Source organism: Piliocolobus tephrosceles, chromosome 16, assembly GCF_002776525.5.
Source record: "Piliocolobus tephrosceles isolate RC106 chromosome 16, ASM277652v3, whole genome shotgun sequence".
NCBI lineage: Eukaryota > Metazoa > Chordata > Mammalia > Primates > Cercopithecidae > Piliocolobus > Piliocolobus tephrosceles.
The window spans coordinates 27,308,071-27,329,819 of record NC_045449.1 but is presented as its reverse complement, the minus strand read 5'-3'; the positions used below and the strand labels follow the sequence as shown (position 1 = coordinate 27,329,819).

The 21,749-nt window shown below is 40.7% G+C and overlaps 1 protein-coding gene across 3 annotated transcripts in view; it reads left to right on the top strand.

Annotated features, from left to right (window-relative positions):
- The window catches only part of MYO1D (myosin ID), a 379,960-nt gene that overhangs the window by 224,801 nt on the left and 133,410 nt on the right, over positions 1 to 21,749 (top strand). For all 3 annotated transcript variants that reach the window (XM_023182884.2, XM_023182886.3, XM_023182885.3), the window contains exon 20: positions 576 to 689. In XM_023182884.2, the coding sequence (XP_023038652.1) occupies positions 576 to 689 (114 nt within the window). The remainder of the gene's footprint in view (positions 1 to 575; positions 690 to 21,749) is intronic.

Genomic DNA, 21,749 nt, shown 5'->3' with positions numbered 1-21,749 from the left:
ACACACACACACACACACACACACACACACACACACACACACACACACAATTTATCCCAATCTCATTATCTAGTTTATTTTCTTTATATCATTATATGAAAGTATTTTTACTTATTAGTTTCCTATCTGTCTCATCCCTGTATACTAGTCTGAGATTCTTATTATAACCAAGGGCTTCATATTATTTCTTTGTATAATTGGGTTATTTGCCTTTTAGTTATTGATTTGTATTAGTTCTTTACATAGTCCAGATACAAGTCCCTTTTCAGATGTATGATTTTCAAAGTTTTTCTCCCATTCTCTGGGTTTGCCTTTTTACTTACTTGATGGTGTCTGAGTTACATATGTTCAGTCCTTTAATTCTTCTATGGTTTTCTTGTTTTCCATGTTCAATTGTAAAATTTCAGTTGCCAAATTCCACAAATCTGGACACAGCTACTCCTTTTAAATCTTTATTGCATCCAGTAGAGTGGCCATACATGGTTCACATCTATTAAAGAATTTGTCTTCACAATCAGCCAACTTGATTTCATTATTGATGAGATACTATGGTTTACTGGTTTGTTCTCTTACAGGTAAATCGATTTAGTAAGGTGGAAGACAGAGCAATTTTTGTCACTGACCGTCACCTATATAAAATGGATCCCACTAAACAGTACAAGGTGATGAAGACTATCCCTCTATACAACGTAAGTCCTCTGTGCTTCTCTCTGGATAAAGATTCTTAACCTGGTGCTCATGGACCACTAATAGGTCAATTCATTTTGCCCATGAATTCCTGAAATTTTGTGTGTCATATGTTTTGTAGAAATGTACAGTTTTCTAAAAGGAGGATCCAAAGTTTCCAAGAGATAAATGCAGACATTTTTTAAAGTGTAAGGACTACGGATTCTTTGTGATCTTTCTCTATTCCTGATCCACTGCTTAAATGCACTGGCGTATAATGCATTTTCTTATTTGTTTTCGTAAGATTTGTTTTTATATGGAAATGGAATTAGGTAGAAAATTGGTAGAGGATTTCTTAAAATATTACTTTTTCTCTTTTAAATGTAAAATGTATGCTGCTTCCAGAATTCTCTTCACCATATATTTGATGCATATTTAGTTGTTGATTGTGTGATCTCTGGTGTAAGTCCACTTTATTGTTCACTATAACCATATGGTTTTCTAATTTCATCATTATTTTTTATTTGAAATATGAAATTTCGTGGGTATCTCCTTGAATCTCAATATGAGTTTGTTTATTTGTTTGTTTGTTTGTTTGTAATTTGTCCTTCTTAACAGAGTCTGCTTTACAAGTGACTGTTTATTCTGATTCTTCGGAAAGATCCTACCAGAATATGGAATCTTTTCATGTGTCAGGTGATTTTCCTCTGTTAGTTCTTGAAGAAGGAAGACTGTGTTTGTCTAATACTGGGAACTATGAGGAGTATTACTTAGAGATTATTTTAAATCCTTTTGGTTGCTGCAAGAGGCAAGAGGAAACATATTGTTTTACAGTTTTATTTTGCTAAGTCAGAGGTCCTTTTAGTTATAAGGTACAAGGAAGACAAACTATTCCTGGCTTTGCTGAATGCTTTAGAATGATTTAGACTATGGGGTGATCTGTCTTCACTATGCACCCCTCACCCAACCCCCTCACACACATATCTTTTTTCCTTTCAATAGAAAGGCCAATAGATTGCAACTAAGGCTAAAATGATATTATAAGACACTCTTTTTTATTTTATTTTATTTTATTTATTTTTTAGACCGTCTCACTCTGCCCCCCAGGCTGGAGTACAGTGGCACCATCTCAGCTCACTGCAACCTCCACCTCCCAGGTTCAAGTGATTCTTGTGCCTCTGCCTCCCGAGTAGCTGGGATTATAGGTGCATGCCACCATGCCCAGGTATTTTGTATTTTTAGTGGAGATGGGGTTTCACCAAGTTGACCAGGCTGGTCTCAAACTCCTGGCCTCAAGTGATCCACCCGCTGTGGTCTCCCAAAGTGCTGGGATTACAGGCGTGAGCCACCACACCCAGCCCTAAAACACTCTTGATTATATATAGTCTTCTTATATATAGACTTACAATCTTCTATTGCAGCCACAGTTTAAGCCTAATAACCCTTCAGTCTTGAAGTAGGAGATGAAGGTAGATGAGGCAGGAAATCAAATTTTGTCAAAGTCTAAAGAAGTGTGAAACCAAAAAAATTAATTGTGGTATGTGTTTTGTTCCTTTTCCTTGCTTTCTATTAAGGGGAGATTCATCAGGCACATGATATAAATTCAATAAATAGTTAGACAGCTCTTGGACCCGAAGTTGTTTTCCCTTGTTGACGTCGACTAGTTTGTACTTATAGTCACTGTTTCCCTTTATCTTCATCATTATCATTGTTAATTGTTCTTAATAATATCATGACATCAAAACTAACAATGTTTAACTACTGTAGTAAAGGTAAAACGTCAATGGGATGGATAACACCCTGTTGCACATGCTGTCAGCACCCTGCCCATACCATCTTGTATTCCCATACCATATTTGTGCATACCAGCCTGATTTCCAGCAACCAGTATCTTTGTCAAAAAGCTGCCCTCAGGCTGCCAAACCCACTTTGCCCTCACTCACAGAGGGCTGGAAGTGCCTACGCACTCATTGTGTGATGGGTGTGGGGTATAAATACTCCATCTCCATCACTCATTGGCAAAGACAATCCCAGGCTGTTTCACACCATTTCCTAGAGCTTCCCTGCAGGAGTAAACCTGCCGACAGTGGTGGCTGCCTTCTCTCCCCACTCCCTTGCCAGTGTCCCTGAACCTCCCAAATCAACTCTATATACTCATCAGCCTTTGTCTCAGGGTCTGCTTCTGGGTGGAACTAACTTCAGAAGGGCAGCCATCTTTTCAGAGGGAGCAAGTTCAATGTGATGGGGAACTTCCAACTAGACCTATCATTGGTTTTAAGTCTGAAGCAAGTATGTCAAAATATTAAGTATGGATGATAGGGACATGAGTATTTGTTATATTATTTATACTTTTCTGTATGATTGAAATATTTTGAAATTAAAAACAAAGTTTAAGATATGATGATGCTAATAATAGTGTTGGAGAAGCTGGGAGGGGATGAAGGAAAGTGATTTCAATTTTAACCATATTGAGTTTGAGGTTTTGGTGAAACTTACAAGTATACTTTCCATAGATAGTTGGAAGTCTAATCATGGAGAGGGGGAAAGAATTCATCACTTAAAATTTAAGAGTGGACCCATGTATAGTTGGAGGCTGAAATTATGAGTCAAGAGAGAGAAAGGGGGTGGATTATTCAAAAACATCCACAGTTAAACGGTGGGAAAAAGAGAATCACTGAAGGAAATGGAATAAAAAGGAAATTTCTTTATGGTTCTCCATTTTCTCATCTCTCTTTTAATGGACTAAATGAGCTCTAATTTCCCTTCAGTTCTATACTTTTTAAATTCTAGGAAAGAAAAAAACTATGAGAACATCATGGTTCAAAATCAAATTGGAAAGTTTTCAGAAATAAGAGTAGTCAATAAAAACATACAGGGCATAGCTAAGGGTATCCACACTTCTCTCATTCTCTACCTTTCATTTCTCCTTCTATAGAGGCTCCTTTCCTGTTTTAGTTATTCCTTTCTTGCTCCAAGGACAGACTGTGAGCTCATTCTCTCTTAAGTAATGTGTCTTTGCCACCCACCGCCTGCTCGAGACAGAATCTTGCTCTGTCACCCAGACTACAGTGCAATGGTGCCATCTTGGCTCACTGCAGCCTCCGCCTCCCGGGTTCAAGCAGTTCTGCCTTAGCTTCCCAAGGAACTGAGATTACAGGCGCCTGCCACCATGTCCAGCTAATTTTTTTCTTTTTTGTATTTTTAGTAGAGATGGGGTTTCACCAGGCTGGTCTTGAACTCCTCACCTCGTAATCTGCCTGCCTTGACCTCTCAAAGCGCTGGGATTACAGGCATGAGCCACCACACCCGGCCCCATTTTTTATTTTAGTGAAGGTACACAGGGTAGTAAGGGAATCGAATCCCATGGAAAGCCAGGAAATGCTACCATTCAGGTTTTAAGGCAGCTTTTAAGGGACCATTCTATCATTTAGCCTCCTGCACAACCTGAGTTTTGCATTTCTACCATTCTCTCTCTTTGTCTGTCTTCTTACTCGCAGTTACTTCTTTCTTGCCAGACAGCATGGGTCAGCTTTAGGCTGAGGTCTGAGTCAGCCAACTCAGCCAACCATTAGAGTTTCATCTTGCAGTAACATATTGAACACAGTGTCTCAGATAGGGCCTCACCATAGCAACCAATGCTGGGTGATCCAGATCAGTACTTTTGTTCATGCCAAATGCTTGCAAATCTATGCATAGTCTTTCCTTACTTTTTCTGGTATGGCATGAATAATTCCCACTATTCATTTTGGGGTATAACTGATCCCTCCTCCCTCCACTATTTATGACTGTCATCCTTAGGCCCAAGCCACATTTGGACCTTGGTCACAGATCATGCTGATTATTGGGGTGGGTCTTTGGGTTTTCCCAGCAGAAAGGAGCAGCAGAAGAGAAGTGCTTCAAATAGGCCAGGCTGGCCAAGCATCCTAGGTCCTTGATTCTTCCCAGCTACTCCCCCTCCAATTGCCAGCATCCCAGTCTTTGTCAAACAGGACCTAAAATTGTGCTCATGAATCTCCAGGATGGGTGAAATTTCAGCTGATGTTGCAATTTGGCAGTATGTCTAATCATTCCTGAACGTAGTCTTCATGAGTGCTTTCAGCAGAAAGTGGTTCCTCTGTTTCCTTAACTCCCTCCAGCCACGCACTATGGGACCAATATTTGTTGTTTTCCTAATGCACTATAAAAAATACCCACCCAATTCCACTATCCTTACATCTCCTAATGCATTGAACTTCTATAAATCAGCAACTAACTTTAACCGGCACACCAGCCATCTCCCATGGGTCACCAGTGATAGGTTAAGTAACATCTTCCTCCCTACAGACCATGAACTGCTGGCTTTCCACACTGGGTGGAGTGATCCTCCTTTGCCCCTCCTTGTTAAGATGCTGCAGCCAATTGCACACCCGCTCTTGAGAGCTGCTTTTTGCATCATCCTGGTGCTCATTTCTTCCTGCTAGGTTTTGAGTTGTAATGATCAGAGACTTAAGGGACCTCAAGTAGATAGGAGGTGGGAGATTTTAAATTGCATCTGGGTCAGAGAGAGTGATAGTCTAGAAATTACCTTCTTTGGGATTGTAGGCAGTTATACATCAGATCATCTGATCACACCCTCAATAACTAAACCATTCAATTCAGATAATTACTAAGTGTTCATTATGTGCCAGCCGCATACATATTAGGAACACAGAGGTATCAAAACAGGCAAAAATCTCTGCAGTCTTGGAATTTACATTCCAATGGGGAAAAGTATATGTGTGTATATGTATATACATACATGCATGATGTAGTCCATAGAAGGTGATAAGGGAAAAAAATAAAATCAGGAAAGAAGATAGAACGTGTGAGGGGTGTTGTAATTTTAAATAGGGTGATCAGGCCTCACTGAGAAGTTGACATTTAAGCAAAGACTTGAAGGAATTAAGGAATGAAGCATATGTGTACTTGGTGGAAAGTACTTTAGACAGAAGGAACAGCAAAGACACAGAGACATGAGCAGGGAGGAAGGAGCCTTCTGCGAGGCTGGAAATGTGTAATAGCTTGATCTGGTGGGGGTTTCACAGATGTATACATTTGTAAGAACTCATCCAGCTATTTACTTGAGATTTGTGCACTCTAGGGCATGCATGTTCTACCCTAATAAAAATGGGAGGAGAAAAAGAAGAAGAAGAAAGCAAGCTATCTATGAAGGGGGATAAAAGGAGGATGTAAGTAAAGAGGAAAGTGAAGCAAATTAGGTAAATGATCACTCAAGCCTGGGGAGATTTCAGCATACTTAAAGAGAGGCGTGTGTGAAACACTAGAGTGAAGAGCTCTTCATTGTACCTATAGGTATATACCCCTTTGTGTTCCTAATATTGATTGTATGTACTTTTTCTTATTTATTCCCAGATCAGTTTTGCTGTAGGTCTGTCTCTCTTACTGATTTTGTGATCTTATCATTTACCTGTGCTCTTATTTTTCCTTCTTCATTCTTTAGGTTGTTCTTTTTCTAGCATTTTTAGTTGGGAGCTTAACTGTTGTGTTTTTAAATTTAGTCATAAAAATTCATTGAATTTGTAAATTTGTATTTAAGAATGGCTTGAGCTGAACTTCACATGTGTGATACTACCTTTGTTGTTCAGTTTTAATTATTTTATGATTTCCATTGTGAGTTCCTCTGTAAGCCATGAGTAGTTGGTAGTATGTTTTTAAATTACTACATAAATAGTAATTTGTGGTACATGTGCTTTTGTGTTCTACGCGGGGAGATCATGTTTCCCCGTTGCTCTTCAGTGCCATATTGGTCATAAACCGAGTGTCCATACACCACTTCTGGATTCTCTGTTCTATTGGTCTGTTAGATATCCTCATGCCAATTACTGTTTTGATTACTGTTGGACAAAGGTATTATGAACCCAAAAATTACAGTAAATTCCCAGATACCCTCCTTTCACTCTTACCTCTTCCCAACATAGCACTCTCATTTGCCACAACCATATGAAGGGAAAAAGAGCCGGGGATGGTGGTAAAAGGAATACTGCCAGAAAGGACAGCTTCCTATTTGCCTATTTATATATATATAAGTATGCAGCCGCCACTCTGCTCCAGAAGGTTTGGGCCATGTCTGAATCCAGTGGGCCAAAGCTTTGGATTTTTCTAGAAAAATCAGAAGTCTGCATTTTATGTAAAATCTCCTAATTGTTAAGTATTATGAACTACTAACTTTAAAATGCCTTGCAAGCCAAATAAACATGTCTATAGGCCATATTCAGCCCCAGGTTTCCAGTCTGCTACTCTTATTAAAAGAGGGCTTGTCGTTTGTTATTTGAAATGAGCTATAACCAGACTCCTTGGCCTCCTCCATGCCAAACTTTAAAAACTCTAAAATCTATGTTATGTGTTATTCTAGACTTCATGGAGCAGAGATAGACACTCACCATTTCTCACTCACTTATAAGGAGCTATAATTGGGTGCAAGCTTTAGGAGAATATATTTTCTACTTCAGTTAGCAAGTAAGGAAGGGAATAAAGGAAATCTCTGATAAGTAGATCTTTCCTAACTTGAGAGCATTCTGTTCCCTCAGAGTTCACTACTAATTCTGTCCCTCTGACTTTTTATTATGAAAAATTTCAAACATACAGAGAATTTGAGAGAATAGTACAGGGAACACCCTTGTGCCCCACACCTGTATTCACTAAGGGCTTACTTTTTGCCATATGTGTTTTATTTCTCTTTCTCTCTTGTGACACTTCACCCTTGAAATACACGTGTGCATCTCCTAAGAATAAGGACATTCTCCTTCATAATCACAATACCATTTTCTTATCTAAAAAAATTAATATTTCCATAATATCATCTAATATTCAGTACATATTTAAATTTCCCCAGTTGTTCAGACTGCCTTTTTTTTTTTTTTTTTTTTTTTGAGAGACAGGTTCTCACTCTACTGCCCAGGCTGGAGTGCAGTTGCGCAATCATAACTCACTGCAGCCTTAAACACCTGGGATAACTCACTGCAGCCTTAAACACCTGGGATCAAGACTGTCTCCTCAGTCTTCCAAGTGGCTAGAACTGCAGGTGCACACCACTACTCTTGGCTAAACTTTGAAAATTTTTTTGTAGAGACGGGGTCTTACATTGCCCAAGCTGGTCTGGAATTCCTGGCCTCAGCTAATCCTCCTGCCTCAGCCTCAAATCCCCAAGTGCTAGAATTACAGGCATGAGCCACACCACACCTGGCCAAAGACTGCCTTTTAAACCTTTAAACCTGTTTTTTTAATAACAGAATTCTATGTAGGTTCACATTTACATATCTAGAAGTAAAATTATTCCATCATATGGCACTTGGTAGTTACATCTCTGGTCTGTTTTAGTCCACACTGCACCTCCACTCACACATACCCGTACCCTTTTTTTTCCCATCATATTGACTTTTTAAAACCGCTTTCTTGAGGTATAATTCACTGTTACAGACTGAATTGTGTTCCCCCAAAATTTGTATATCAGAGTCCAAACCCCCAGTACCTCAGAATGTGACTGTATTTGGAGATAGAGTCTTTAAAGTGGTAATTAAGTTAAAGTGGGATCATAAGAGTGGGCCCTAATCCAGTATGACTGGTGTCTGCCTCAAAGGAGATTAGAACATAGGTACAGAGGGAAGGCCATGTAAAGACAGAGAGAAGACAGCCATCTACAAGGCTAGGAGAGAAGCCGTCAGAAGAACAACTCTACCGGCCGGGCGTGGTGGCTCACGCCTGTAAGCCCAGCACTTTGGGAGGCCCAGGCAGGCAGATCATGAGGTCAGGAGATCAAGACCTTCCTGGCTAACACGGTGAAACCCCGTCTCTACTAAAAATACAAAAAAATTAGCCGGGCGTGGTGTCAGGCACCTGTAGCCCCAGCTACTTGGGAGGCTGAGGGAGGAGAATGGCGTGAACCCGGGAGGCAGAGCTTGCAGTGAGCCAAGATGGCACCACTGCACTCCAGCCTGGGCAACAGAGCAAGACTCCATTTCAAGAAAACAAAAAAAAAAGAACAACTCTACCAACATCTTAATCTTAATTTTAGACTTCCAGCCTCCAGAACTTCAAGGAAATAAATTTCTGTTGTTTTAGCCACCTAGTCTGTGATACTTTGTCATATCATCCCTAGCAAATTAATGTGTTTACATACCATAAAATTTTCCCACTGTAAGGTATAGTTATTTTTAGTAATTTATGCAGTTGTGCAATGATCACCTAATCCAGTGTTAGACCATTACTAGGCTGGATGTCTGTAATCCTAGCACTTTGGGAGGCCAAGATGGGAAGATTGCTTGAGCCCAGGAGTTTGAGACCAGCCTGGGCAAAATAGTGAGATACCGTTTCTACAAAAGAAAAAAGAAAAAGAAAGAAACAGATCTGAGTACTAGATGTGCTTGTTGCTCCTGGGGATTCATTTCTTTCAGGTCCTCTCAGCTGGCATAGCACAGAAATATATGTGTATAATCTGTGTTTATACACATCTTTATAAATATTTTTATATGTGATTATCTTTATATGAAGTTAAACATGAGTTTATACTAATGTCTCTCACTCTAGTCCATGACGACATTAATCATTCTAGCCTTCCCCCATTGCTTATCTTTAAATTCCCTGTCCAAGAGTGAGAAACCTGGCTTGCACCATCTACTGTCCATTTACCTAATTGTTCATTTCCAGTATCCATGCATGGCAGTATCAGAATTGTTAACCTGTACCCTGTGAGGCACAACTTTATCAAATAGAGTACAGTGCTACGTGCACTTCCTTTTCCCTTTAGTCTTACACACCCCACTCATTTCCAAAGTTACCTAGGTCAGCACCTTTTCCTCCCACCCTCTTCAATGAGATTGTTTCATACCTTTTTTTTTTTTTTTTTTCTTGAGATGAAATCTCACTCTGTCGCCCAGGCTGGAGTGTAGTGGTGCAATTCTGGCTCACTGCAACCTCCACCTCCTGGATTCAAGCAATTATCTGCCTCAGTCTCCCGAGTAGCTGGGATTACAAGCGCCCGCCACCATGCCTGGCTAATTGTTGTGTATTTTCAGTAGAGACGGGTTTCACCATCTTCGCCAGGCTGGTCTTAAACTCTGGACCTCATGTTCCACCTGCCTTGGCTTCCCAAAGTGCTGGAATTACAGGCATGAGTCACTGTGCCTAGCCCATACCTTTAATATAGGTAGATTGTCCTGTCACATTTTGCATTCCTTCCTGAAATCCCCCAACCTCCTAATTTTTTTTAAGTTGCCCTCATTAAGGTTCACTCTTGATGCTGTTGAGTTCTGTAGGTTTTGGCAAATGTATAGTGTCATGTATCCACCATTACAGTATCACACAGAACAGTTTTACTGCTCTACGGATCCTGTGTGCGTAACCTGTTCATTCCTTTCCCTCTTTCCCCTGAACCCACGGGAACCACTAATCATTTTACTGTCTCTACAGTTGTACCTTTTCTAGAATGTCGTATAATTAGAATCATACAGACTGTAGCCTTTTCAGATTGGCTTCTTTCACTTAGCAGTAGGCCTTTAAGGTTCCACCATGTCTTTCCATGGCTTGTTGGCACATTTTTTTTTTTAGTCAAGAAATAGTTCATTATATGGAGGTGTCATAATTTGTTTCTCCATTCACCTATTGAAGAACATCTTGATTGCTTCCACTTTTTGGCAACTATGAATAAAGCTACTATAAACATTTGCAAGCAGGTTTTTTGTATGGACACAAGTTTTTAAATCTATTGAGTAAATAGGAGTGCTATTGCTCAATCCTGTAATAAGACTAAATTTAGCTTTATAAAAACTGCCAATATTTTCCAAAGTGGCTGTATCACTTTCCATTTCCACCAGGAATGAATGAGAGTTTCTGTCACTTCCCATCCTCACCAGTATTTGATAGTGTCTTTTTTTATTTTAGCCATTCTAATAGGTATGTAGTTATATCGTGTATTTTTCTCTTATCCTAAAATACATAACTCAGTACACACTGGATTATCAGTGAATCTTTATGAGAACCATCTCTCCACTCTTTGTCATTAGTTGGTTTGTTTTCAGGAAATAAAGCTTGATCTTTATGTAAGCTTAAGCAAACATAGTTAAAAGATGAATTTGGCACTTTTTTCCCCTCTTCCATTAGCAAGAATTATTCAATCAATTTACCATTTAATGATGGTTCTAGTCACTCACACAGGAAAGATCAAAACAGGAAATCGTGACAGGTTTTTGAGTCTCTTTTGAGCAAACACTGATCTCACAAATGGCATGGTCATATAATTGTAAACAACATGAAACATTAAGTTACAGGTGACCCCTTTCTATGTATAAATATTGCACACTAATTTTAAGGTTTCAGCCAACTGGAATCTGCATTATTGTCAAATTGGCGTCATCCCCTTTGACTCACTATGCTATATTTGTATGTAATATTGAATTAAAGCATTAGTTCCAAAATTGTTAAGAAGGTTAAAATTTTTACAGGGACAGTAGCGTTAGGATTTGAATGTTTTTTGAAGCTGGGGAACTTGTGGTTGCTGAGGCTTGATATGGAAAACAGAAGCAAGAAATAGCCTATATAATTAGCAATGTTGTGTCCAAAGCTTTGATCACAGTCTCTTTGAAAATCATGCTAGAGATCAGTATAAATTGGTGGGAAAGATTGCTCCCCGTGGCTGAAGCATGTTGCTTGAATAAATGCCCTTCAACCACTAGAGTTCATGTGGACATTAGTCCTCCCAAACCAGCATCCATGGAGCAGGTTGCCAAGATTGAGTTTAATTTGCGTAAACAAAAAATCTGTTCGCCAGTTTTGAGTGAGATCACATAAACCGAAACATATAGCCTTACCTCAGCTAGAATTCTTCTTACCCTTCTTTTGTTGTTGAGTCGTGTTAGTTTTGCCTGAGTGTTTGGTCTGAAGAATGTTTGAATCTGTCCATTAATGTTGTTTTGATGTAGTCCCTTTTTATCAGTATGGGCTTGATGGCTAAGGAAGCAGCCAATTAATTACACAAATACCTCCTTTAGTTCTGTGGAGAATATGAAGCAGGCAGGGGAGAGAAAAGAGACAATTATCTGAACTGATGTGACTGTTTTGTAAAGGTAAATGGACTGTAATTATGCCAGACTTCATGCTTTATTGCTCTATTTGACATGACTTGCTGGAAAGATATCATTTCGTTTGGAAGATGGATTGTCCTTGTAATGTGTACTGGGTGAACCCTGCTGAAATCCATCCACCCGCCGGTCTGTGCCCCATCACCATTTCTAAAGCACCCTACCCTCATGGCAGTGTCCCAAAGGAAGGGGTTTCCATGGTAACCTCAATGGAGGCAGTCAGCTGACGTCTGGCACCGCCTGTGCTGGTGTGCGCTAGCCTGCTCACTCCCTCGGCCCTCCCTCAGTCCTTTAAACTATATTTATTAGTTCTCTTTAATGGAAAGAATATAATCCCTTAATGTCAGACCCTGAGTGGCACTCAGCTTTATTAATTTATTTAGGTAATAAATTTACCTTCCTAATTAATTCTCAGCAGTCCTGGGAGGTGTATTATTTTGAACATCTTGCACAATGTTGATAGTTCCGCGTGTTATAACAAAGAGAGTCACTTAGCAAAATTAGATATTTGGAAACCTCTCTTCTTAGAAAGAAAGTGATGTCTATATTATAGAGAAATTTAGAAAAATACAGATGTCAAAGTTTCAGTTTAATTTTTCAAGAAATTTTTTTCGTATTCCGATGGCTTTGGCAATGAAACAATCTTTCCCCTGCCTCTTATAATTTCTTTTTAGCACTCAATGACTTTATTATTAGATTTGAGTGAGCCATGTGGTTTTAAAATACTTCTAAGAAATGTGACGACTAAGCCACATCCTCTCTCTTTTTTTTGTTAATAAGAGAGAAAGAAGTCAGAATTTCAGAGCTCCCCGATTGATGGTTTTCCTGACATGTGTTCAGAAGCAAATGCCTTTTGTTACGCTGGTTAGAGACAGCTGCTTATGCCAAACACTACTAAGCAAACTGTTTTTTTTAATGTGTTTTTCCTTACATGTGCAAAAATCTAACTAATAAGCAAACCAATTTATAATACCAAAAGTCACTGCTTTGGGGCACAAAGTAGAGTCCATTTTCATCAGTACTGTACTTGGAAATTCAATTTCATATGTAAAAGATGTCTCAAAGCAATGTCTGAAAGCACCAACCACTAGGACCAATTTATGACTCCTTTAAAAAGCTATCTTGTTAAAGAAACACAATGCCTTTTAAAAACTAAAATGTAAGCAAATTAGTATGGGACCGCCTTAATTTATCCAGAGGTCAGATTGCTAGAAGCAAGATGGCTTTAAAACAAAGCCATACACGGAGATGTATATATTTTTTAAATCTCTACATTTGCAGAATTAGATGTCGCTAAGCTGAGGCAATAATAGGCTTTCTTTAGACAGCTGTCCTTATCAGAGCTCTCTTTTATTCAGTAAACATTTTGGAACACCTCCCATGTGCTGTGCATTTGGCAGGCACTGGCGGTGCAAGCATACATCACGTAGCCTCTGCCTACAAGCCTTGTGGACCTGTGGGAGAGGCAGGGAAGCCACCAGCCCATCGGCACAGTGCCTAGGTTGCTCACTGTGGCAGCCCCGTAGATGCACAGCACGGTAATACCTTGCTCTCAAGAGAAAACTGGTGCTCAGAAAGGTGAAGCAATCTGCCCAGGTCACAAAGCTCACCAGGAATGGAGCTGGGCTTCACCCTTTGTGTTTGTGACCTAGCCCTTAATCCCAAGTGTGTTTGACCTAGGCCAGTTCCAGCAGCCATCTGCTACCTGCCCCTCCCTTTGACAGATGACACATGAAACTAAAATCCTATTTGGGCCCAGAGCAGTGGCTCACACCTGTAACCCCAGCACTTTGGGAAGCAGAGGCAGGCAGATCACCTGAACTCAGGAGTTCAAGACCAGCCTGGGCAGCATAGTGAAACCCCATCTCTACAAAAAATACAAAAATTAGCCAGTAGTCCCAGCTACTCAGGAGGCTGAGGAAGGATAATTGCTTGAGCCCAGGAGGCGGAGGTTGCAGGGAGCCAAGATCACACCATTGCACTCCAGCCTGGGCGATAGAGCAAGACCCTATTTAAAAAAAAAAAAAAGTCCTGTTTTAAGAGGAAAGAAATAACAGAACTAACATTCATCGCATGTATCATGCCAGGTGTTTCTTAAATGATTTAACCAGACTGTCTCTCGATGATTGTAAGAATCCTGGGCAGGAAGTCTCATTTTATAGGTAAAGAAATAAATTCTCAGAGAAGTTGACCACTAGTGCAGTGTTTCAGTGCAGGTTCTTCTAATCTCAAAGCCAGAGGTAGCCACAAAAGTAGGTATCTTTCTACCTAACTTAATTGCCAAAGTTGCTCTCTTTCTCTCTCTCATTTTCTTTATTTATCTATGTAAGTCTTTCTTATATTAATAATAGTTTTCTAAAATAGTTCGTCTTAACCTTTTGAGGATTAGTGACTTGTAGGACCGCAGGAAACTGAATAATCAAGATGAGAGTGTGTGTATTGGCCCTGGTCTGCATATCAAGAGCTCCGAACATATGTCATTAGGATACAAAAACAGGCTGGGCATGGTGGCTCATGCCTGTAATCCCAACATTTTGGGAGGCCGAGGCAGGCAGATCACTTGAGTCTAGGAGTTCAAGACCAGCCTGGCCAACATGGTGAAACCCCATCTCTACTAAAAATACAAAAATTAGCTGGACGTAGTAACACGTGCCTGTAATCCCAGCTACTCAGGAGGCTGAGGCAAGAGAATCGCTTGAACCCGGGAGGCGGAGGTTGCAGTGAGCCAAGATCACACCATTGCACTCCAGCCTGGGCAACAAGAGCAAAACTCTGTCTAAAAGAAAAAGAAAAAAGAAAAAAAAAATATATATATATATATATACACACACACATATATACACACACATATGTGTATATATAAAAGCAAAACAAGAAAAAGAAAATGTCTTCATTTCTTTTAAGGGGGAAAAAAACAGCACCTTTGAAGAGAGCTGTCACGTTATACTTGTATTTGTACTGTTTGTTTCTCTCAATTGCAATCCTGCCTCCTCAAAGAAGAAAAGGTACTACAGTCTCAAGAAGGCCAGAAAAAATATAGTGGTTTTACTGTTAACCTGCTATTTAGAAGGTCTGATTTTTATTTTATTTAGTTTTCACTTTTAAAGCCAAATAAAAAGTGTTAGTATGTTGATAGTCTGACTCAGGGGTTCTCAACTTTAGCTGCACATTAGAATGACCTGGCAAGTTCTTAAAATGTCTGATACCCAGGTCATACTCCAGATCAATGAAATCAAATCTCTACTGGTAGACCTAGGCATCAGCATGTGTTAAAGCTCTCCAGGCCAGCCAGGCGCAATGGTTAACACCTATAATCCCAGCACTGTGGGAAGCCAAAGTGGGAGGACCACTTGAGCCCAGGAGTTCAATACCAGCCTGGGCAACATAGCAAGACCCTGTCTCTACAAAAAAAAAAAAAAATTAAAGAAAAAATAAAATAAAGCTCCCTAGGTGACTGCACTATGCAGCCAGAGATGAGACCACTTATCTAACTATTCTGTCTCCCACATTTTTTCACTTTTGTTGTTTTGGCTACTTCTTGGAAACATCTGTTAAAAGTTGGACTTGCCCCAAAATTCAATTCTGCCATTAGAGTTTTTTTTTTTTTTTAATCACTTATGTATATGTGTGTGAGAGAGACAGAGAGACACAGAGTGCTAAGGTCTGAATGTGTTCCCCAAAAATTCCTGTGTCAAAAATCCTAACCCCCAAGGTGATGGAATTCGGAGATGAGACCTTTGGGAGGTTTCTACCCTCATCATGGGATTATCGACCTTATACAAGAGGCCCCAGAGAGACACTCGCCCTCTTGCCATGTGAGGAGACTACGAGAAGTTGGCAGTCTGCAACCTAGGCGAGGGCCACCAGCACCCTCATCTTGGACTTCTAGCTTCCAGAACTGTGAGGAGTCAATCGCTGTGGTTTATAAGCCACCAGTTGATGGTATTTTGTCACAGCCACCTAAATGGACTAAGACAGAGTTGGAGAGAGTGTGTGTTTTCTAGAAAGCCTCATGATCTCGTATCTGTGTCAAAAATTAAATTGTCTTTAAGTCACTGATCATGGTTTAATGTTTGAGGACAGTTTCATCAAAAGATTTTCCTTAAACAAGAGGAGTATAAGATAAAGAAATCACCTTATATTTGATGATTTTCATACCTCATAGTGGACATCTGCATATATTGTCTCACTTGGCAACAACCCCCCACCCCCGCCACCACCACACACACACCACTGGGAGGTGACCTGTACTGGTCCTGGACTGTAGCCATTAAATAAATGAGTTTGTTTCTTTGTTATTGACCAAGGTCCAGAACAAACTTTCTTTACACAGAATTGTTATGATGAAGTTTTGCACTACAGGGGGAATCTGAATTTTTTAATATAATAAGCATTACAAGGGTTTCATTTTATTGTAATCATATCTAAGCATAGACCTCTTTACAGTGTGCCATGGTTAGAGGTATATCTACTGGGAGCAAGTAAAATTGACAGGCTCAGGGTCCTCTCTCCTGAGTTAGCTGAACTACTACTTTGGCTCCTATTGAGGGAGCAGCCATTCTGCTTCTTGGGAGCCACCTCTGATATCCGCCCTTACCATCCCCTCTAATAGCCTTTCACAAAGGCTATTAGAGTTGTAAAAATATCTTATATTGTTGAGTTGTAAAAATATCTTATATTGCATTTAAAGATCATTACACTATAAATGGTAAAGGACAAAAGAAAAATCACACCCCAGTGGGGTCTGGCAACAGAAGTGTTAGGATATTTGGAAGCAGATGGGTGGTTGTTGAATTCATGCCCCATTTTAACAGTAGCACCCATCTCAGTTGAATGTTGAGGCCCAAAATGAAGTGTATAAAATAATGCGAGGGAAGTCCTCAGCATCGTTCTTATCACATAGTCAAATGCTCCATAATTAGAAACTGCTCTTTGCCCCCTTGCAAACTGGCAATCCCGTGCCTGTAGAAATCAGAGTCGGATGAAGTCAGCTTTCAGTGCCCTCACTGTCTAATCTTTGCTCTCAGTTTTCATTCCCCTGGAGTGTTCTTCCAGATAACTGAATGGCTTCCTCACTTCATTCAGGCCTCTGCCCAAATATAACTTTAAAAGACTTGTTCAGAGTGATACCCTCAACTCCATCTTATCCCTCTGTATGCCTTTACATACTTTATTCTTCTTCATAGGCCACATCACCACCTGTCACATTATTAGAGTTCTTTACAGTCTGGCTCCCCCACACCCCCATTAGAACACAGACTCCATGGGAGAATGGTCGGGGGCTCTCTTGTTCCCAGAACACTGCCTGCCATACAGTAGGTGTTCAATAAATGAGTGTTGATGGTTGAGCTGGAGAGGTCAAGACTGGTGACAGGAAAAGCAGTTTAAGATGCTGCTTCAGAAATTACAAGGACCTGAACTCAAGCAAGGACCATAAAGAGGGGGAGATGGGTTCAAGACCTGTTTATGTGCTAGAACAACAGGCCTTGGTGCTGGTGACTCACCAAGATAGGAAATACAGGAAAAGAAGCAGGGATGTGGTAGCAGAGTGTGAGAAAGGTCAGTCTCAAATGGGCTTCATTTGAGGCAAGGCCCAACACACAGTCAAAGAGCAACCTAGGATGGAGACTGTCTTAGCATGGGGTGCTGTAACAAGAAACCACAGACCGAGTGGCTTCAACAATAGGAATTTATTTTCCCAGTCTGGCTGGAAGTCCAAGATCAGGGTGCCAGCATGTTTGAGCTCTGGTGAGGGCTTTCTTTTCAGTCCACAGGGGACTGCCTGCCTTCTCCTTGTATCCTCACATGGGGAAGAAAGGAGGAAGCAGGTTCTGGCCTGTCTTTTCTTATAGAGACACTGATCCCGGCATGAGGGCTCCACCCTCATAACCTTATTACCTCCCATAGGCCCCACCTCCAAATACCATCACACTGGGAATTAGGGTTTATACATTTTAGAGGTCACAGATATTCAGTTCTTGAGCAGAGACATGGATTTGGAAGCCATGGACAAGAGTGTGGGGAGGGGTATGAGGAGAGAAAGGGGAAAGTACCTGCAAGATAACCAGTAAGAATAAAGCTTTTAAGGCTGTGATTAAGGGTTGGCTTTGATAAGGAACACACGGGAACCATCAGTCTCCTAAGCAAGTAGAACCTTTTGAATACATCCATAGCTTTTACTCTGGCTTTCACACATTCAATAAATTCTATCATCTACCACCTGCCTGGTAGGTAGTAGGGAAATAAAGACAAGAAGATGCAGCTTCTGCTTGTCATTTACTGGGAGAGGCAAATACAAACAAAAATAATCGCAGTGCAGCTTGTTAAATGCAAACGCAGAGGTGAGCATGAAGTTCTATGGGGGTACAGAAGATGGCAGAAATGACTTTTCAGGACAAGGAAACGTTTGAGGAGCCTCATACGAATAGGTCGAGCATCCCTAATCCAAAATCCAAAACGCTCCAAATTCCAAAACTTTTGGAGCACCTGTATGACACCACAAGCGGAAAATTCCACATCTGACCGCATGTGACAGGTTGCAGTGAAAACGCAGGCACACAGCACAGCTTATTCGATGTCCCCAAGGGAAAAATAAAACCTTCAGGTTATGTATATAAGATTTATAGGAAACATAAATGAATGTCATGTTTAGACTTGGGTTCCATCCCCAAGATATCTCATTATATATATGCACCTATTCCAAAATCTGAATAAAATGTAAACTCTAAAACATTTCTGGTTCTAAGCACTTTGGACGAGGTATACTCAACGTGTATATGCAAATACCTGTGCATGTTTGCACTGGGCTCTCGTAGCTTTTTTCAGATTCTTAAAAGGAGTGTGTGCTCCACTGCTATTAACAATGCAGAGCAACCACTTTTAAGTGGCGTGATGAGATTTGTGTTCTTAGGAAGCTAATTCTGACGGCATTACAAATATATACCGAAGTGACAAGAGGCTGGTGAAATAAATACCATTTCAGTGGTTCTTGGAATAATCTCAACAGATAAAGTGACACCAGAAATGGAGAGAACAGACAAGATGTAAGCGGTTTCTGAGTTATTCTTAATTAAGGTTAACATTTTTTGGAATATTGTCTATGAACCAGGCACTAGTTCAATTTTCTACCTGTATTACTTTAGAGAATTTTTTCATCTTCCCTGTGAGGATGAAACCCCACTTGAAGGTGAAGAAACTGAGGCACGGAGCTTGATAGGGCTTATCTGAAGACATAAAGTCAGTAGAAGGTAGTGCCAAAATTGGAGCCCAGGCAGTGTGGCTCCAGAGCCTGTGCTGCCTCCCAGGTGAGAATGGATGAGTTGGGAAAATTGAAGCATTCTCTTTTGGGCTTGGGAGGTGGTATGGCTGGTGGCACTTTATTGAGATACGGCCCTGAGTAAAAAGAATAGTAAGGGTAAGGTGATGAGTGTCATTTTGTCCAGGTCAAATATGTGGTCCCCCTGGGCTCTCCAGGAGACTCCTGTTTGTGCTTTCCCTAGACAGGCAGAAATGCCCATCTGAAGCTCCAGAGAAAGGTCTAAGTGTGACATGCACGTTTGAGAATTATCAGCATTTTAAAGAGGGAAACTTGCAGTCTCTTCTCTCCAACTGTGGTTCCCATTGTCCAGCCTGTGATGTTTGCTTCCTGGCTCCTCCCCTACGTCAGAAACCCTCTAAGGTGAAACTACATTTCTGATTTGTTTGGGGCATTGTCTAGAATGAGAAATTGGGCCTTCCAGTTCTGAACAAAATGGAAGAGATGCATTTCTCCCTACCTGTCTCACTAAATACAGCTAAAAGCCCTAGACATTATCTCATAAAACAAATTGAAGGAGATTCAGAATGCTGGAGAGAGGAAAGTGGACCAGCTAGGGACCTCAGGACTCCGGAGGAACTTGGCAGGTAGGGATTCCCTGGCTTTTCTTTTTGCCTCCTTTCTATCCCAGACTGGCTGCTGGAGAAGCCTGCCATCCAGAAACACCAGCAGGCACAGAGAAGAGCCTGCTCTCTCTTGCCAAAAGTACAGGAAAGGGGTAGCCTAGCAAAACAGAATCATTTTTGACAATAAGCACCCTTCTCCAGAAAAGCACCAAGGGGAAAATATGGGTACCTCCAGCTCTCATCAGCAAAGGCCAAGTGAGAAGCCTAGGCCTCCACCCTCGCCTGGCAGTAAAGAGGTACCCCTCTCCTGACCTTCCCTGCTGGGGTGGTGTCAAGGAGGCTCAGTAGGGAACCAGCCTAGGGGTAATGAGGTACCCAACCCCTCTCAGTATGTCAGTGGAAGCAGAGGGACATGCCTAGGTTTCTACCCCCTCCTGGAGGCTGTGAGGCGCTTGTCCTACTCCCCCCAAGAGCTGTGTCAATGGAGGCCATGTTGAGGGGCCTGGACTTCCACTCCCATCCAGCAGTAAAACATTTGTCCTCCCCTTCTGCTCCTGGCCCACTTTTAGTGGAAGCCTGCTAAAAGGCAAGATTTAAGTAAGATCCAGAGTCTCATAACACAATATCCAAAATGACCAATAAAAAATCAGTCGTCATATCTAAAATAGTTGTTAGTGTACACTGACTCAGAATAGGATAACGAAAATAAGCCTAAAATGATGAGTGAATAATCTTTTTTTATTTTGCATCAAGAGGGTCATTAATTTGTAAGGCAAAAAAAATTCAATTAAAGACTAAGAAGGAAAGCCACTTAATTAAGTTGGTATTTTAAGAGGAAAAAATAAATTTAAAATAGGTAATATAGAGCTTGATTCAATTAGTAAAACAATTAGCTTTGTAAAATAATAATTTGACTATCTAGGACCCAATTATTTAGTAGTTTTACCTAAATCATTGGTTACGTGTGATTTGAATCACTTAGGGAGCTTTTACAAACTGCAGATGCCCAGCACAAACCAGACCAAATGTATCACAGTCTTCCCTGTGATTCTCATACACAGCCATGGTTGAGAGCCATTGGCCCAAATGAACCATAATCAGAAGGAAAATGGGAGGATGTTTATACCTCCCAAATAGATGAGACAGAGTCAAATAGATGGGACAGAGTTTGTGTGCTAAACTTTGTATGTTCTTTCCAAAGGAGCACCTTCTTGGGCCATTTGTCTTGCTTTATGTACCCTTGTGATGAATCTGATTATCTCCTTCCCAAGCCCAAAACAATAAATCTGAAGACTTTCAGTTCCACTAGATGGCTTGGTATTAAAAACTTGTTGAAGTGATTTCTTGAGCTATGTCCTCAGAGCAGTCTGTTTGGAATTAAAATAGAATTTTTCGTGAAACTACTGAACTCCAGGTTACAAGATGAGCCCAGGAACTCAAACTGCCAGATATTCAGGCAATACCTGGCCTGTCTTAGATTTTAACAAAAAGAAGACAGTTGCCCATTTGGCTGATACCCATGAACCTAGTAGGTTCTAAACACCTTTCCAGTAAGGAATTTGATGTTTAATGTAAATGTGAAAAAGCCAAATTTGCTTGCTACAAACAAGGTTCTTGCAACAAAAGGGAAAATTAACCAAGCATTTAAATTAATGGAGTTGCGAGGCACCGTGACTCACGCCTGTAATCCCAGCACTTTGGGAGGCCGAGGCAGGTGAACCACTTGAAGTCAGGAGTTCGAGACCAGCCTGGCCAACATGGTGAAACCTTGTCTGTACTAAAAACACAAAAATTAGGCAGGTGTGGTGGCAGTCGCCTGTAATCCCAGCTACTCGGGAGGCTGAGGCAGGAGAATCACTTCAACCCAGGAGGTGGAGGTTGCGGTGAGCCGAGATCATGCCATTGCACTCCAGCCTGGGTGACAGAGCAAGATTCCGTCTCAAAAAAAAAAAAAAAAAAAAAAGAATTAATTAATTAATTAATGGTGGAGGCTTTGGGTGGCCCAACTTCCTGTGTGTCACTCTCTAGAGGAATTTGTATTTAATTTTGTTAAGTACAAAATCCATTGTGATGAGAACATTATGTGGGTTG